At 30.7% G+C, this 14710-nt stretch overlaps 2 protein-coding genes and 1 non-coding gene across 4 annotated transcripts; all 3 read left to right on the forward strand.

Annotated features, from left to right (window-relative positions):
* Positions 1-4350: 4350 nt before the first annotated feature.
* TRNAN-GUU (transfer RNA asparagine (anticodon GUU)) lies at positions 4351-4424 on the forward strand. The gene has a single exon. It is a non-coding gene; the product is annotated as a tRNA-Asn (tRNA).
* A 1885-nt stretch (positions 4425-6309) lies between these two features.
* On the forward strand, positions 6310-9227 carry LOC111013953 (protein RER1B). Of its 2 annotated transcripts, none has more exons than XM_022288512.2 (4): positions 6310-6475; positions 6713-7232; positions 7866-8046; positions 8825-9227. In XM_022288512.2, the coding sequence occupies exons 2-4, from the start codon at positions 6883-6885 to the stop codon at positions 8876-8878; spliced, it is 585 nt and encodes a 194-aa protein (XP_022144204.1). In that variant the 5' UTR covers positions 6310-6475; positions 6713-6882; the 3' UTR covers positions 8879-9227. The 2 variants fall into 2 exon arrangements, with proteins under 2 accessions (XP_022144204.1, XP_022144203.1); XM_022288511.2 differs by having other exon boundaries at positions 6311-6475; positions 6861-7232.
* Positions 9228-10935: 1708 nt separating this feature from the next.
* LOC111013954 (uncharacterized) lies at positions 10936-11980 on the forward strand. Its single transcript, XM_022288514.2, has 2 exons — positions 10936-11169; positions 11576-11980. Exons 1-2 carry the CDS (start codon positions 11049-11051, stop codon positions 11815-11817), a joined length of 363 nt encoding a protein of 120 aa, XP_022144206.1. The 5' UTR covers positions 10936-11048; the 3' UTR covers positions 11818-11980.
* The last annotated feature ends 2730 nt before the right edge of the window (positions 11981-14710 follow it).

Below are 14710 nucleotides of genomic sequence, written 5' to 3' on the forward strand. Positions count from 1 at the left end.
TTTAAGTCAAGGGTATGGTGTGAATGTGGGCACAAAGTGCTTCTTATATACTCAAGGTGTGGTAGTGGGATTAAGCAAGTTGAAGAATTCTTTATAGGGTGATTCCCTTTGCCTGAGAAAGTGAGTGACCGACCATCGGGTCGTAAAATCTTTTCAGAACACTGTTCTTGTCACTTATAACATCATCACTTCACCAACAATTGGGGGAATTCTTGAGAATTTATTGTGGTGGGGGATTAGATCCAATTCTTAGCCTACGCAATAACACACTTTAAGCCGCTTTTCCATATAAATCTCCACCTTTCCTCTGTCATTTTTTTAAGCTTCCACTCAACTTTCTTAAACTATCACTCAACTTAAAAAGATCGGAGTACTTAAATTAAGATAAATTTGATATTTAATTTTATATTACAGGAATTCAAACATAGAATCTTCCACTATCGTAATTCAACCCAAAAACACAATTAAGGTGGTTTAATAATTTTTTTTATCAATACTTTAATTAGCTACTAGCAATAAGTTAATTGGCTGTTTGCAATAAATTTATCCAAGAATAGTAGGATCATCGCTCTCATTACCTTTTTAGTAGGAAGAAACGGTCAGCACTGGCTGAAGGGATTTTTGCAACATTAACTTGGACGTTGAAATAAGCTTTTAAGATAGCCTATGATATGCCCGCATCGGAACCTTTAGGCTTTAGGAATGGGAACTTTTTAGGGATGTGAAGTTGAGAAATAAAGTATATAAGAATCAGTGTTTGAAATGAGGAAATAGGATGACTAGAATACTGTCGAATTGAACGTGAGATTGTGAGAGGACACATTTGGACATGTTAATAAAACACTAACTTTATGATAAAAGCAACTTTTTGAGTAAATTGTCAAAATAAATGTAACTCAACAGGTATTTTACTGTAACTCAGATGTCGAAAGCTTGATCCTTACTTTATGTACAATAAAGAAAGAAAAACTTTTTACCAGACATGATTAAGAATATTATAATTTAAAGTTAAAATTGAGAATAATATTAAATTATTTAAAAGACGAGAGACTATTTTGTATATCTAGAGTTACCAAACTTCTTAAACTTTTCAGTCCAAATATTAGAGTTTATAAACTAAAATTAGGTTTAAGCTTTTATAAATAATTAGCATGATTATTAAGAAAAATTTCGGACACTGTTCAGTCAAAAAGTCTCTAGATTTCATAATCTTTATATCCTAAAAGATTCTATAAAAATTGGACGCAAAAATATTTAAGTTTAGATGGCAAATTATTTAATTACTCACGCACTCCAAATATTGGGTGGACACTTGATTTAGAACATTAGATTTTGTATAACATTTAAACACAAATTATAGGATTCAATAGCTTATTAGACACAAATCCTAAAAGTTAAGGGGCTCGAATATAGTTTAATATCTTTAGATACCAAAAATTATAACGTCTTATAATGTCTCCTATGTATGTATTAAGGGTGCAGGGTGTACCTGGATGATTTCTCTGGATTGGATATAAGTTATTGATTAGGAACTGTTGTATTGAGTTAAGATTGTGAATTAATACATATATTATATTTTTGACAACTTGCTAGGGGATCTCAGTTTACTCCGACAGGAAGGACCAAGCAATAGAGGGCAATATTCAGGTAAATGTTGTAGCTTTCTCTAAAGATTCTTCCAAATCTATATATCCTTTCCATTTAGAATCCTTATCATCACTAGTAGGCCACACAATCACATTGAATGGCCTCTGGGTGGCTTCCTTCTCAATCCCAAGTGGAAAGGAGTTCCTGATCATCATTCTTTTTTCTTTCCGTGCTTGTGAAACAACGTAATTGTCTGTCTCTTTTGTAAGTTTAGGGGGAAAAAACTTTTGAATTATATATTTGACGTGTTAAATCCCCGTTAAGTTGGATTTTAAAGCTCATTTTTTTTAGTTCGACAACACGTGGAGTTAGGATTTGAATCTTTAACGCTTTAATCGATGATGTTATGTTTTAACCAATTGAGTCCATATCAATACTCTTTTTTAAATGTGGGCTTGAATATTGGTATTATGACTAACATATAAATTATTAATACCAAACGAGAAGGAATCATAGGTAAGACTTCTGAATAACTCATTATTAAATTTAAGGTTTGGTTTGGGTATAGTTTCAATTGGTCTCAATAGTTTTAAAAGCAATTCCAATTTAATCCTTATAGTTTAGGTTTAGTTTCAATTTTATTCTTATCATTTTCAAAAATTTTGATTTGGTTACTATAGTTCAGTGAAATCTCACAATGATAAATACACCCACAGTTTTTATTATGCAATTTTCTTTTTTTGGTTGTCGTCAATTTGGTATGACGCAGAGATGATTATAGGGGTCAAATTGGAACTGAATCGGAATTAAAATTTTAATAGTTAAAAACTTTAAACAGGCAATGTCTTCTTTAACCATTCCTCAAAAGTTTTTTACTGCCACAGCAAAATAGCTACACAAATGACATATGTTGCTTTCGTTGAATTTAGATGGGTACCACATCTATGAGGAACTTAGCATCTGATATCTCTCTCTTTGAATAAGTGGAATCCTTCTTGGCACAATTATAATTTTTGAATCTATATTTTGAAAGAAGAAAATCTTTATGGTGCTCGAATGTTCCAAAGAGGAATAAAAGGCTAATATGATTTTTTAAAACTACCAACCAATGTAAATGGTGAAATTTTTGGCGAGGAATATACACTTTTAAGCATGTTGGGCAATAATTCAATCCATATTGCTCTAATATAATTAATTAATGCAATTTGGTTGCATTTTCTTTGATTTTATTCTGATTAAGTATATATGTTTTATTGTTTTTAACTGGCTACAGTTGGAATATTTGTATGGTTATCCGTGTATGTGCCCTTTTGGTTGATTTGTAAAATATTCTAGCCCATTTTTCTTTCAACATTATTATTACTCTGCCCTTTGTGATCACAGAGAGTTATTTTCCAGAAATTGTGTTTGATAAATATTTCTATTCTTGAAAGCTTACAAAATTCTTATCTAATTTTCTATTTAATTTTCAATGCCCTGCCAGTGCCAGCAAAGGTAGTTGATAGTTTTGTGGCCCTTGCTTCCATCATAGTATTGCTCGTCCATTTTCATAAGCTAACATTTCTTCATGTCAAGGAGTTCTTACGGCCATAATTGTTTGTGTTCTAATGCTTTCTATTTTAATTACCTTTTTTTTCTTTTGGCTTAAGAATTATTTCCACTTTTATTCTGCAGTACTTTCAAAACGTCTATTTTTATCTTTATATTTTCAACTTGATCTATTTATTTTCTTTTTTATCTCATTTAGCATAACATTGAACTCATTACATTTTTTAAGACATATAACTATAATTTTGTATTAAAGATTTTATGTTGTTTATATAGTTTATGTTAAAATTTTACCGAAGGGGACCAAAATTGGTGTTTTGAAAGTAGAAAAATTAAAATGAATAAAAGTAGAAAGTACAAGAATCAAAATATTAAATGTTTTTTTAGTTAAATTATTAGGGAGATATGACACCGAATAATAGTCTTTTGAAGTATAAGTTCTTGTAAGCAACAACAAATAGAAAGTAGGAAAACTTTGTTGAGTGAGCTTCAGGTTACATAGCCTCAAGTTGCAGGGCTGTGGCATGAGAATCTTGGAGCTGCGGTATGAAAATATTACAGCTTAGGTGAATGGTTAAAAGTATGAGGTATTTATCACAAAATGAATATGTATTTTCAAATATATGGTAGATAAATTTTTATAAAACTGGCATAATTCAAATCAAATTCAAATAGTCAAATGTAATATAGAACACATTAGAAAAAATCATACTTATGCTATATTAAAGAGAGAGGGAGAGAAAAGTTGTGGATTATTTTTTAGTATAAAAGATGACCTTGTTGAAAGCTGTGACATTTTGTAGAATAAAGTTAAATTTATATTATGGGGTGGAATTTGTTTAATATTTTTATGTGGTAACAAATTTTTGTTTAAATGTAATTTAATATATATTGAAAGAACTTGTAGCTTGTTGGCTTGGTAAAATAGACCCAAGTTCGAGTCTCGAATCGATACAAATACAAAAAAAAAAAAAATTAATATATACTTTTAAATTTGAAGGGTTTGTTTATGCTTCAATTAAGAAAGAACATTTTTAATTAAAAGAACCAAAACATCATTATTATTTAATTTTAATGAAAATAATGGAATATTTGAAACATAAGTTATGATAGGATTATTGGAAGGTTTAGAAATTTAAAATTGCGAGGATGAATTTGTTTTAAAATAAAGGATTTTAATAATTAAATAAAGTAAATCGTCACCTGTCATATCCTGCTGGAATAGCTCAGTTGGTTAGAGCGTGTGGCTGTTAACCACAAGGTCGGAGGTTCAAGCCCTCCTTCTAGCGATTTTTTTGTTATTCCTTTTTTCCCTCCTTTTTAGTATTAGCGTAATTTTCAACCAATGATGTCCTTTTTGTGTGTCCTTTTTACCCCTTTCCTTTTTCCTCCTCTCTTTCTTTCCACGATTCATATATTTTTCTTAATTTTTTTTCTCCCTAACTTCGTTTATCTCCCATTTTTTCACTTTCCAACCTTTTCGTTTCCTCACTTTTTTTCATCTTTTTTCTAAAACTTGTGTAAATAATTTAAAATTTTTAATCGTGTTTGGAGCATGTTGGTGGCCAAATTACAACATGACACGTAACCATATAAACTCGCTCGAGACAATCGGAAGTGAAAATTTAAGCCAACCATACATACCGACCTGAATGATCGTCGAGTAGATTTCAAATCAAAATGGGAGGTTGGAGAAAAGCTCCGGCTAAGCACCCATGGGACTCGAACTGGAGAGCGGTATCCTCATTTGCCACAAATCCTCGATGCCACAACTGTTGGTGGTAATAACATTGTTAACTTCATGTGAGAATGAAATCATTTAATTTAATTTAATCTAATAAGATCAAATCAAATAAACTTAATAAATTTAAACTTTCTAATAAAATTTAGAAAAACTTGTACATGTCTCCATTTAAATACTTTTTTAAAAAAATTAAATTCAATTATTTTAAATCTAAACAAAATAATAAATATGTTTATTATAACTAAAAAGAACTTATTAATCTCTGAACTAAAAATTTTCCCATCATTTCCCTGTTTGTTTTCTTTCTTATTATACTATCACAATCCCCTGCCACCTTAATTTTTTTTAAGAAAACAGGTTCTCATCATAGAAGAAAAAACCTCCATTAAAATGAACGAAAGTAAACAAATAGCATATTAAAAGAAACACAAGAATTAAAGGTAACTTGCAAAAAGATTAAAAAATACTTTCACTAAAAAATCAAAAGAGAGATTATAAATGTATCTATCAATTTTTTTTCTTTTTTGAACCTTGTTATTAAATTTGAAATAAAAGGAAAATACAACTTATAAGTAATACACTAAGCAAAAATAGAAAATCAACTTGAATTTATCCAAAAATATGTTTATAAAAGACAAATAAAAGTTTATCAACGTGTTAAATATTGTATGAGTGTAAGATGGAGTAGGATGAAATTAGAATTATGTATGTTTTAATTTTAAATCTTTATGCATGTGACGTATTTGGGATTAAAATTTTTTTAACTCAAAAACCTTTTTTCTTTCAAACCAAACACGGAAAGTGATTTTAAAATGATTTCTTAATTCAAGTTCCAAATAAAGGGTTATTTTAACATTTTTTTTATACCAATAAGAATTGTTTCACTCTATTTAACTTATTCTAACAATTATCTCTAAACTTGTCTTGTCTTTTCCTTTTTTTTTTTATAATATTTATTACATCAACTCATACGAGTTGTATACTTTTTCTTTATTTGAAGAAAATTTATTAATTGTAAAAATAAATGAAAAAAGAATAAAATTATAAAACAATTGAGAAAAATATTTTTATTTTTGCCCACACAAACTTAGTTAAGACTAAAAACTCAAAACATATTAGTACTTCTGGTTAAATCTCTCATTCTCATATTTATTATATTATACGAGAGAAATGTGATTATTTTGAGAGTGATTCTCAAACTATGAAGTAAGTTCTACGGATTAAAATTTTATTCAAGAGAAAAATTTGTCCTACATTTTAATAAATACCATTTAAAAAAATAATTTTCATTGCCTTGGACTAAACGAGGCTGAGTTAATTTGATGGATATTTGGAAAAAGAAAGAAAGAAAGAAAAAACTCCTTGGAAGATGAAAAACGAGAGGAAATAGATAATATAGGAAAAACAATATTTAAAATAATTGGGAATATTTTTATTTTTGGTCCAAACGAGGGCGAAGCACATAATTTTGGAGAGGGCGCTTAGAAAATTGAAGCCACCCCACGAATTCAGTCTTCATTGATCGTTGCTTGCCATATACGGCCTCTCTCTTCTCATCCATATACTCTTCTTCCACTTCCTTTTCGGATTTTCGAGGTTTGGTTTCTGTTTCTGCTACCTTCTCAATTCGTTTTCCGAACCCTAGTTCTCCGATTTCTTGATTTTCTTTTACTGAACTCTTGCTATGTTCGTTAGAAGGGATTGATTGATTTCGTTCTGTAAATTCCATTTTTATCGATTTGATTGCGGAGTTTGATTGTTATATGTTTTGGATTTTTTTGAAATCGGTTTGGAATCCGAACTGCCATTTGGTTGCTGGATGTGAAAACGAAGGAAATGAAATGCGAACGGTGGGAAGCAGCAGGAGATCTACAATTCATTTGACTTTCCTTGTTCTTGGCAATAGATTCGATCGACGCGCTTGTTTTGCTCCTGGCCGTACTTAATTGATTGACCTAAAGTCATTCTTTACGATTAGCAGGATATCTAGGGGATAATTTTTTATGGAAGGAGTTGGGGACGACGCGGCCTCAGCAGTAGCACCTCTGGCCAAGTGGAGAAACGATTTTGCCAGAGCATTTCAGTATTACTTGGATCGATCCACTCCTCACCCAGTCCAGAGGTGGTTGGGAACCCTTCTTGTTGCAGCAATTTATGTGTTGCGTGTTTTCTACGTTCAAGGGTTTTATGTTGTTTCATATGGCTTGGGAATCTATATCTTGAATCTCTTGATTGGGTTTCTGTCGCCGAAGGTTGATCCTGAGCTCGATGTTTTAGACGGAGCTTCCTTGCCTACTAAAGGTTCTGATGAGTTTAGGCCCTTCATACGCCGCCTTCCGGAGTTCAAGTTTTGGTATTCCTCTTTGCTTTAGCTAGTTTAGTAATTTTGCTTTCTGCATTTCATTGCGTTTAATTTTGGAAATGGTTTTTGGCTAACTATCATGTAAGTTATGTTCTGGTTTTTTCTAGCAATAATTAAAAGAAGAGTTTATTGCTGAAAACTATTATGCGGTGCTGCATTTGATATTCCTTTCTCGCTCTTGATTTTGAAATGTTGTAAAAGTTATATATATAACTTGCACTCTGAAAAAGATTAATGTGTACTTCTGTAAGGTTCTTCTTGCCAAGTGTAAACATATTGCAAAAACTTGTCATTGCATGGAGATGGGGTGAGTTTGATGTCGGTGGTGAACTCGTTTTCTCTTGTCAAGTGTCAACTTATTTCAGACACTTGCCATTTCATGATCAGGATCGACATTCACTGAATTGTGAAGTATTAGATACTATTAGTGAATTGTGCAGCATTACATACTTTTGGCTTTGATGATTCCGGTGGACTCTTTCACTTTCAATTGTCCAACTTAATGCAAATGATTGTCATTGCTCGAGGTTGGAGTGAAATGTGCAGCATCTGCCACTGGTATCATTTAGTTGAATTCATGACTTAGTGGACTCTTGAGCCTTTTTTTCCTTTCTTTTTTTCCAGGTACGCCATCACCAAAGCTTTTTGTATTGCCTTCTTCATGACCTTCTTCTCACTCTTTGATGTTCCTGTCTTCTGGCCCATTCTTCTTTGCTATTGGATTGTTCTATTTGTCCTGACAATGAAGCGCCAGATCATGCACATGATCAAATACAAATATATTCCTTTCAGCATTGGGAAACAGGTTAGGCAACAAGAGCTTGGTAAATAGTCATGTAACACCCCTCCTGCTCCCAGAGCCAAAAAAAAAACAGAGAGAGACACGCCGCACCTTCAGAGAGAGAACTTGGCCAATAATCATGTAACACCCCTCCTGCTCCCCAGGGCAAAAAATAGAGATTGAAAGTAGCCAAGCCATGTACTCCCACCGCAGGAAAAAGAGAGAGAGAGAGAGAGAGAGAGAGAGTAGGCATGTACTTCTACCCCAGGGTCAAAAAACAGAAAGAGACACCCCACCCAGAAAGAGAACTTGGCCAATATTCATGTTAACGCCCCTCTGCTCCCCATGGCAAAAAAAAGAGATAGAGAGAGAGAGAGAGAGAGAGACTAGCCATGTATCTCTACCCCAGGGCCAAAAAACAGAAAGAGACACCCTCCCCAAAGAGAGAACTTGGCCAATAATTGCCTAAGGGGCTGCCGAATCGGTAAGGGCTTGAGATCTCTTGGTCACAGGTCTCAAGTTCGAACCTTTTGGTGTGCTTAATATCAAAAGTCCTTGATGTCTTCTAGGTTCGGGCCTTGGGTGGGTGCGGGTGCTCCTAGATGTAACTCCCAGTAATAAAAAAAAACTTGGCCAATAATCATGTTAACACCCCTCTTGCTCCCCATGGCAAAAAAAAAAACAGAGAGAGAGAGAAGCCAGTAGCCATGTACTCCCACCGGGGGCAAGAGAAAGAGAGGGGGGGCCGTGTTCGTTCTGTAAAATATTGTAACTTAAACTTTTTTGTTTGCTTTTGTGACAGAGATATACAGGAAAGAGGCCTTCTGCAAGTAGCAGCGGCATTTCAAGAGACTAAGTTCCATCACTCACTCACTCACTCACGCCCCTCTGGTTAGTAGTAGTAGACAGAAGAAGTGTGCAGCATTCCAACTCTTTCTTCAGTTTCCCTAAACGAGCGCAATCCAAACACCGCTTGAAGAACCCAGCTTTTGGTAATATGTGATGTTGTAATAGGTTCTCTCTTTCCCGTCCCGTGTCGATCACAAATTATATTCTATACTTAGTTTTTCTTCTTGTGTTTGTACTGTCTAATCTCTAGGCTCTAATACAATAGAAGGAAGCTGGCTTATAATTTTTTCTACTTTTTTTTTGTATCTTTATTATTATTTTTTATTAATATTCGTTGGCTTCTGATTTTCATTTAACTTTCTTTCTACTCGAAATTGCACCACAAGCTTCTCTGAAATGGCAAGTGGGACTTTACTGAGGTTTCTTTAAGATGATGAAGATTAGAACAGAAGACATGGACATGGCCATGGCCTTTAGGATGCTTATTGTCTGATTTGTTTTTTTTTTTTCGTGGTTAATACAAAGGTGCAGGTGGAATGCCAGATTTTTACAATTTTAATAGAATCCCTAGGATTAAATTAAAATTTTGGATTTCAAGTCTCTATTTCATTTTTAAATTTTTAAAAAAGTTACAATTAAGTCTGACAAATGGATTGCTCAGTTTGGATTATAGACTAATAGTTATATCTTAGTCTTAATTTAAATTTGTTTTACTTGACTGTCCATAGAGCCAGACACAAAATCCCTTTTTAAAGATTGTGTGTGCATGGGAACGTGATTTTGAAAAAAGAGATTTGAGTAAAATTGATTTTCTAAAATTACTATAGCTGTGTGATATCTTAAAAATCAGCTTAAAGTGATTTTAAGATTTTCTAAAATCAATTTTTTAATTTACCAAATATGATTAAAAATCAGTTTAAAGTGATTTTAAGGTTTTCTAAAATCAATTTTTTTAATTTGCCAAAAAATCTTAAAATCAATTTTTTAATTTATCAAATATGATTAATGAAGTGATTTTGACATGAACACTCCTATATACATGTTTGAGAATGATTCTTAAGTAATTTTGAAAAAAAAATAAAAAAATCAGTGATTGAGAATCACTTATGTTTGGGAGTGATGGTAGAATAAGGATTTTGGAAAAAGAGATTTATAATTGATTTATCAAAATCACTATTTAATTGATTTTTAAAAATTAATTTAGAATTATTTTAAACTTCTCAAAAAGATTTTTCAATCGTTAATCAATGGAAAAAAAAATTGATTTTGATAATGGCAAAAAAGTGATTTTGGCATGCCAAACATATTCTAAGATTATATATTGGTTCATTTTTTTCTTCTTTTTTTAGTACAACATAAGGGGTGAAGACTCGAACTCTCAACCCACTAAGCTATACTCTGATTGGCTCGCTCTTTCTTGCAGGATTAGTTATTAAGAAATTATTTTGACTTTCATAAAATAGAGGCAGCTAAGACAAGGAGGGATTGCCCACTGCCTATAATGTCTTAGTTTCTAGTATAATTAATTTTATATTATTTCGTAAGCAACATTTATTTCGTATCTTTTAATTTTCTAGTGTTTTAACGAAAGAATTTTGTGAATAGGTAAGCACTCCCTCAATGGTTCAAGGTTCATTTTATATAATTCTAAATATGATATATCAAATTTGATATTAAATTAGAAATATATAAATAAAAGAACATAGGAGCAATAGTAATATACAAATTTGTTTGGAATTACAACAAAAATATTATAATGTTCAAACATGATATTTTTCGTCATGTTAAACTGTTGATAGTCGTGGAATTAAAATGAGAAAAAAAAACACTAATTTTGTATTAGTGATGGGTTTAAAATAATAAATATCATATATATGAATAATGATGGAGTTGAATCTCTCAACTTCTACCACTTGTACCTAAAACCTCCAAAAACAACCTTCCCAGCCAGTAGTTGTCAACTACTTGACTTCTCTCATAAAAAATAATAATAATAATAATAATAATAATAATAATTAATAATAAATGGTTAAAATAAACATGGCCAGCTAATAGAAGGGGGGATTTCCATTGCCACTACCGACTCCAAAATTCCCTTTGCATTTTGGTTTCTGAAGCAAAAAGATTATTCCTTTAAGGTAAACCAACGGCTGTCTGCTGTGTTCTCCCAACAACAAATGACCCCTCGAGCTTATGTCTTAATCTTCTTCTTCTGGTCTTTCCTCACCATCCTCACTCCCGCCCTCGTCCTTCTCTCCGAAAATTCAAAATCACCGCCCCCGTCTTTCGATTCTCCCGGTAAGGACCCATTTGATTCTATATTTTGTTTCCCATATTTGATATTTTAAGTTTTGACAGTCGTTTCTGATTCTTTTATTCTCTCAAATTTTTACAGTGAAATAATTAATTTTTTTTAATAAACCATATGGCGAGTGTAGATTTGAACCGAAGAGTTGCCTGAAATAATCAAAATTAGTATGTTATATTTAGTTTTTTAAATATTTATTATGTATTTTATAGGTAAAAGAAATGATATAATAATAATTTTATTTATGTTTTAGGAAAAAAAAACTGGAAATGAGACCGAAATCAGATTCTGTTGTTTCTGAATTTTGAATACAATTTCTTCAATAAATGGGAGATGATGTTTGTAGTTTCTAGTGCTTTGTTTCTGATTTTTCTCTGATTATTTTCTGTTTGGCAGATGGGAAAAATGGAGGGATTAATATGAGTAGGAAAGTTGTGGGGTTGACGAGAAAATATGAGATGTTGAAAGTTTTGGCCGAAGAACAGAAAGCGCCGACGGCGATTCCAATCCCGGTCACGGTACCGGTGCCGTCGCCGTCGCCGGCTCCGGCTCCGGACGCTGATTTTCCGGTTCGGAGGTTCATGGCTGGTGCTGGAAAAGTCATCTTGACAACATTAAAGGTCTTGAAAGAAGCGTAAGTTATTTTTAAAATATAAATAAATTACATAATGTTTTTGGAGAAAAAAATATGAATTATTGTGACCCTCCTGGAAAATAAAAGTGTAAGAGGGAAGTTATTTGTAAATATTTGACATTTTTCTTAGTTACAAAATAAGAAAAGAAAAATAATCCTGTTTGGAATTTTTTTTTTAATTTAGTCTGTTATATTCATAAATATGAATTTTAGTGGTCAATGTTATAATGGATTATTTATTAGTGATGGCTCAATTAATAAAATTTAAAATTTTTATTGCTTTGCTAATGCTCAACAATGATTTAATATTTCCTTTTAATTACTCAAGAATTCTACTATTCTTGAACTCAAAAAAAAAAAAAAAAGTTCTACTATTTTATTTATTTATTGGTCAACTACGATTAAAATTTCCTATATATGACAGACATAAAAGATTTGAAAAATCATAGATAGTTCTATCGAAAAGGGAAAAAATATTTAATTATAACTGGTTATTTTATTTGGACTTGAATTATTGTGTCTAAATTTTGGACTTTTCTGAAATACTTATATTGTAAATTTATCAAACTCAAATGGTTTAAATTAGATATTATAAAAAGGTTTAAATTAGGCTATAAATCCAACAGGGTTCAAGTAATTATACATATATTACATATATATATTTTTAGTACTAACATGGGGATGAGAATTCGAATTCTCAACCTTTTGATTTGAGATATATGCCAATTAACACTGAGTTATGTTTACTTTGACCCAACTGGATTTAAATTGTGGAGTAAAGATTCAAATTTTCGATTGAGTAAAGTATTACAATTTCAAACCTTAAAGCTTAGTTATAGTCTACTATGTACTATAGAATTTATTTAGTTTTGATGGTTCAAATCATTAATCTTTAAATGGTTTAAGAAAAAGATGGTAAAAAAATAGTATTTTGAGAATCTATTGACCAATTTTTACATATTTGATTAAAAATAGGAGTTTAAATCATCAATTTCATATTTTACTTTATCAAAATACTACTAAGAACTTCAAGGCAATTATTTTCTAATAATTATTATAGAAAAAAAATAATGTTTCTTATTAATAAATTTCAATTGACTCAATTTAATCCAAATTAATTTTTTTAGTATAACGTGTAGGAGTGGAAAATCGAACTCACAGCGTTTTTATCGAAAATAAATACTTTAACCAATTGAGTTAGGTTCATGTTGACAATTAATTTGATAACTTACAAACTTAATTCACATGTATTCAATTTATTTCACAAAACCAATTCAATACGACCTAACCCAATTCAAAAAATTAAGGTTAAATGTAACTAAAACAAAGTAAATCAAACATTAAAATATATTTTTTTTAGTTAGAACAGTCTTTACCATTTGATCCAATAGCGTTCATTAGGTAGGAAGGATTAAGCTATACTTAGGTTGGAACCTCGATAGTTATTTTTTTTAAATGACGTGATCGACTTGATTGGTCATCAGAGAAGAGGTTCGCTATAAAAATTTCAATTTTGTTAGAAAGAGGTCAGACACGACAAAGGAATTAATTAATTATTTTCTAAGCGAGTACTTAAATTATTCAGTTCCTTCCTTAAAAAAAAAGTTTATTCTGTTCCATACCAACCAGAACTGAACTTGATGATTGTGCGTTTTAAATTAAAAATAATAAAAAAGACAACAAATTTGAAATAGAAAAGGAAGCAATTTGTGTTATTTTAAAAGAACAAACGCCAGTTGTGAAAGAGACTTGTTTTTGCATTTTAAGAATTCAGCCTATTTACAATTAAAAAGAAAAGCTTATAATAATTAATAATATAAAGGCGTTAACAAAAGCAGCAAAAAAAAAAAAAAAAAAGAAATGTGTAAAACGGAAATCACTTTTTTATTTTACAAAAATATCAAAATCTTGAAGCCCAACTCATGGAGAAAAAAACAAAAGTCTAATACAATCTTAATGAACCAAACAAAGGGTAAAGTCTGAATAACAAAAAGATCAAAATTTAAATTTAAATACTTTATCATATTTACAAAATCATAAGATTGTTCCTATATTTACAAATATGATAAATATTTTTTTACTAAACATTACAAATTCTCAATAATATAACTGGGTTTTTAATCTTCACAGCTTAGGCAAAATTGAAAATGATATTTAAATCTTGAAATCTTTTCTTTACTTTAGGTTTAAATGACCCTAGTATTTTTCATTTTTGTTTATTTCCAAGTATGCATTTTTAGCTTTTGTCTAATTTTATCGTTCTACTTTCGAAACATTCACTTCTATATATTTAATGACTATTTTGGTCCGTTTAAGAAAGAAAAATTAATTTTTCATCCGAATCTTTTCTAAGAAGCATTGATGAATCAGAATTTTTATTCAGGAATTTGTTTTGCTAACTATTATATTCAAAATAATCTCAAATTTATATGCTCCTGCTCCGGTGTGCCTAACATAAGATTTTGTTTAAATTAGCTTATTATTTAGTATATAATACAAAATGTTGCAAAGTTAAGAGAGTCCCGACCCCATTCATGTTAAGAAGTCTGATAATAATTTTGTGAAAACTTATCATATAATAAAAAAAAAATTAAATCATAAAAGACAAAAATGAAACGTTTAAAAACAAGTAACACATGTTTAGGTTGGATTAGTAATATAGACAATTTGACAAAATAGAATAACACGTCTATAAAATAGATTTGATCAATAAGTTTCTGTTTAATAAGTTGCTCTAAACAGAAGTCATATTCACATTGCTAAGACATTTGTCTATTCAAAACATTTCGCATCATCTTTAGAGACTAAGCTACGATTTAAAATTTTTTGAAAGTTTTAGAAAAAATTAAAGACTTAAAAGTAGTCTAGAACAAGTTATAAAAAACACAACACAGATG

The sequence above is a fragment of the Momordica charantia genome, assembly GCF_013281855.1.
Source record: "Momordica charantia cultivar OHB3-1 chromosome 8 unlocalized genomic scaffold, Mcharantia_2.0 BLBB01000008.1, whole genome shotgun sequence".
Lineage (NCBI taxonomy): Eukaryota > Viridiplantae > Streptophyta > Magnoliopsida > Cucurbitales > Cucurbitaceae > Momordica > Momordica charantia.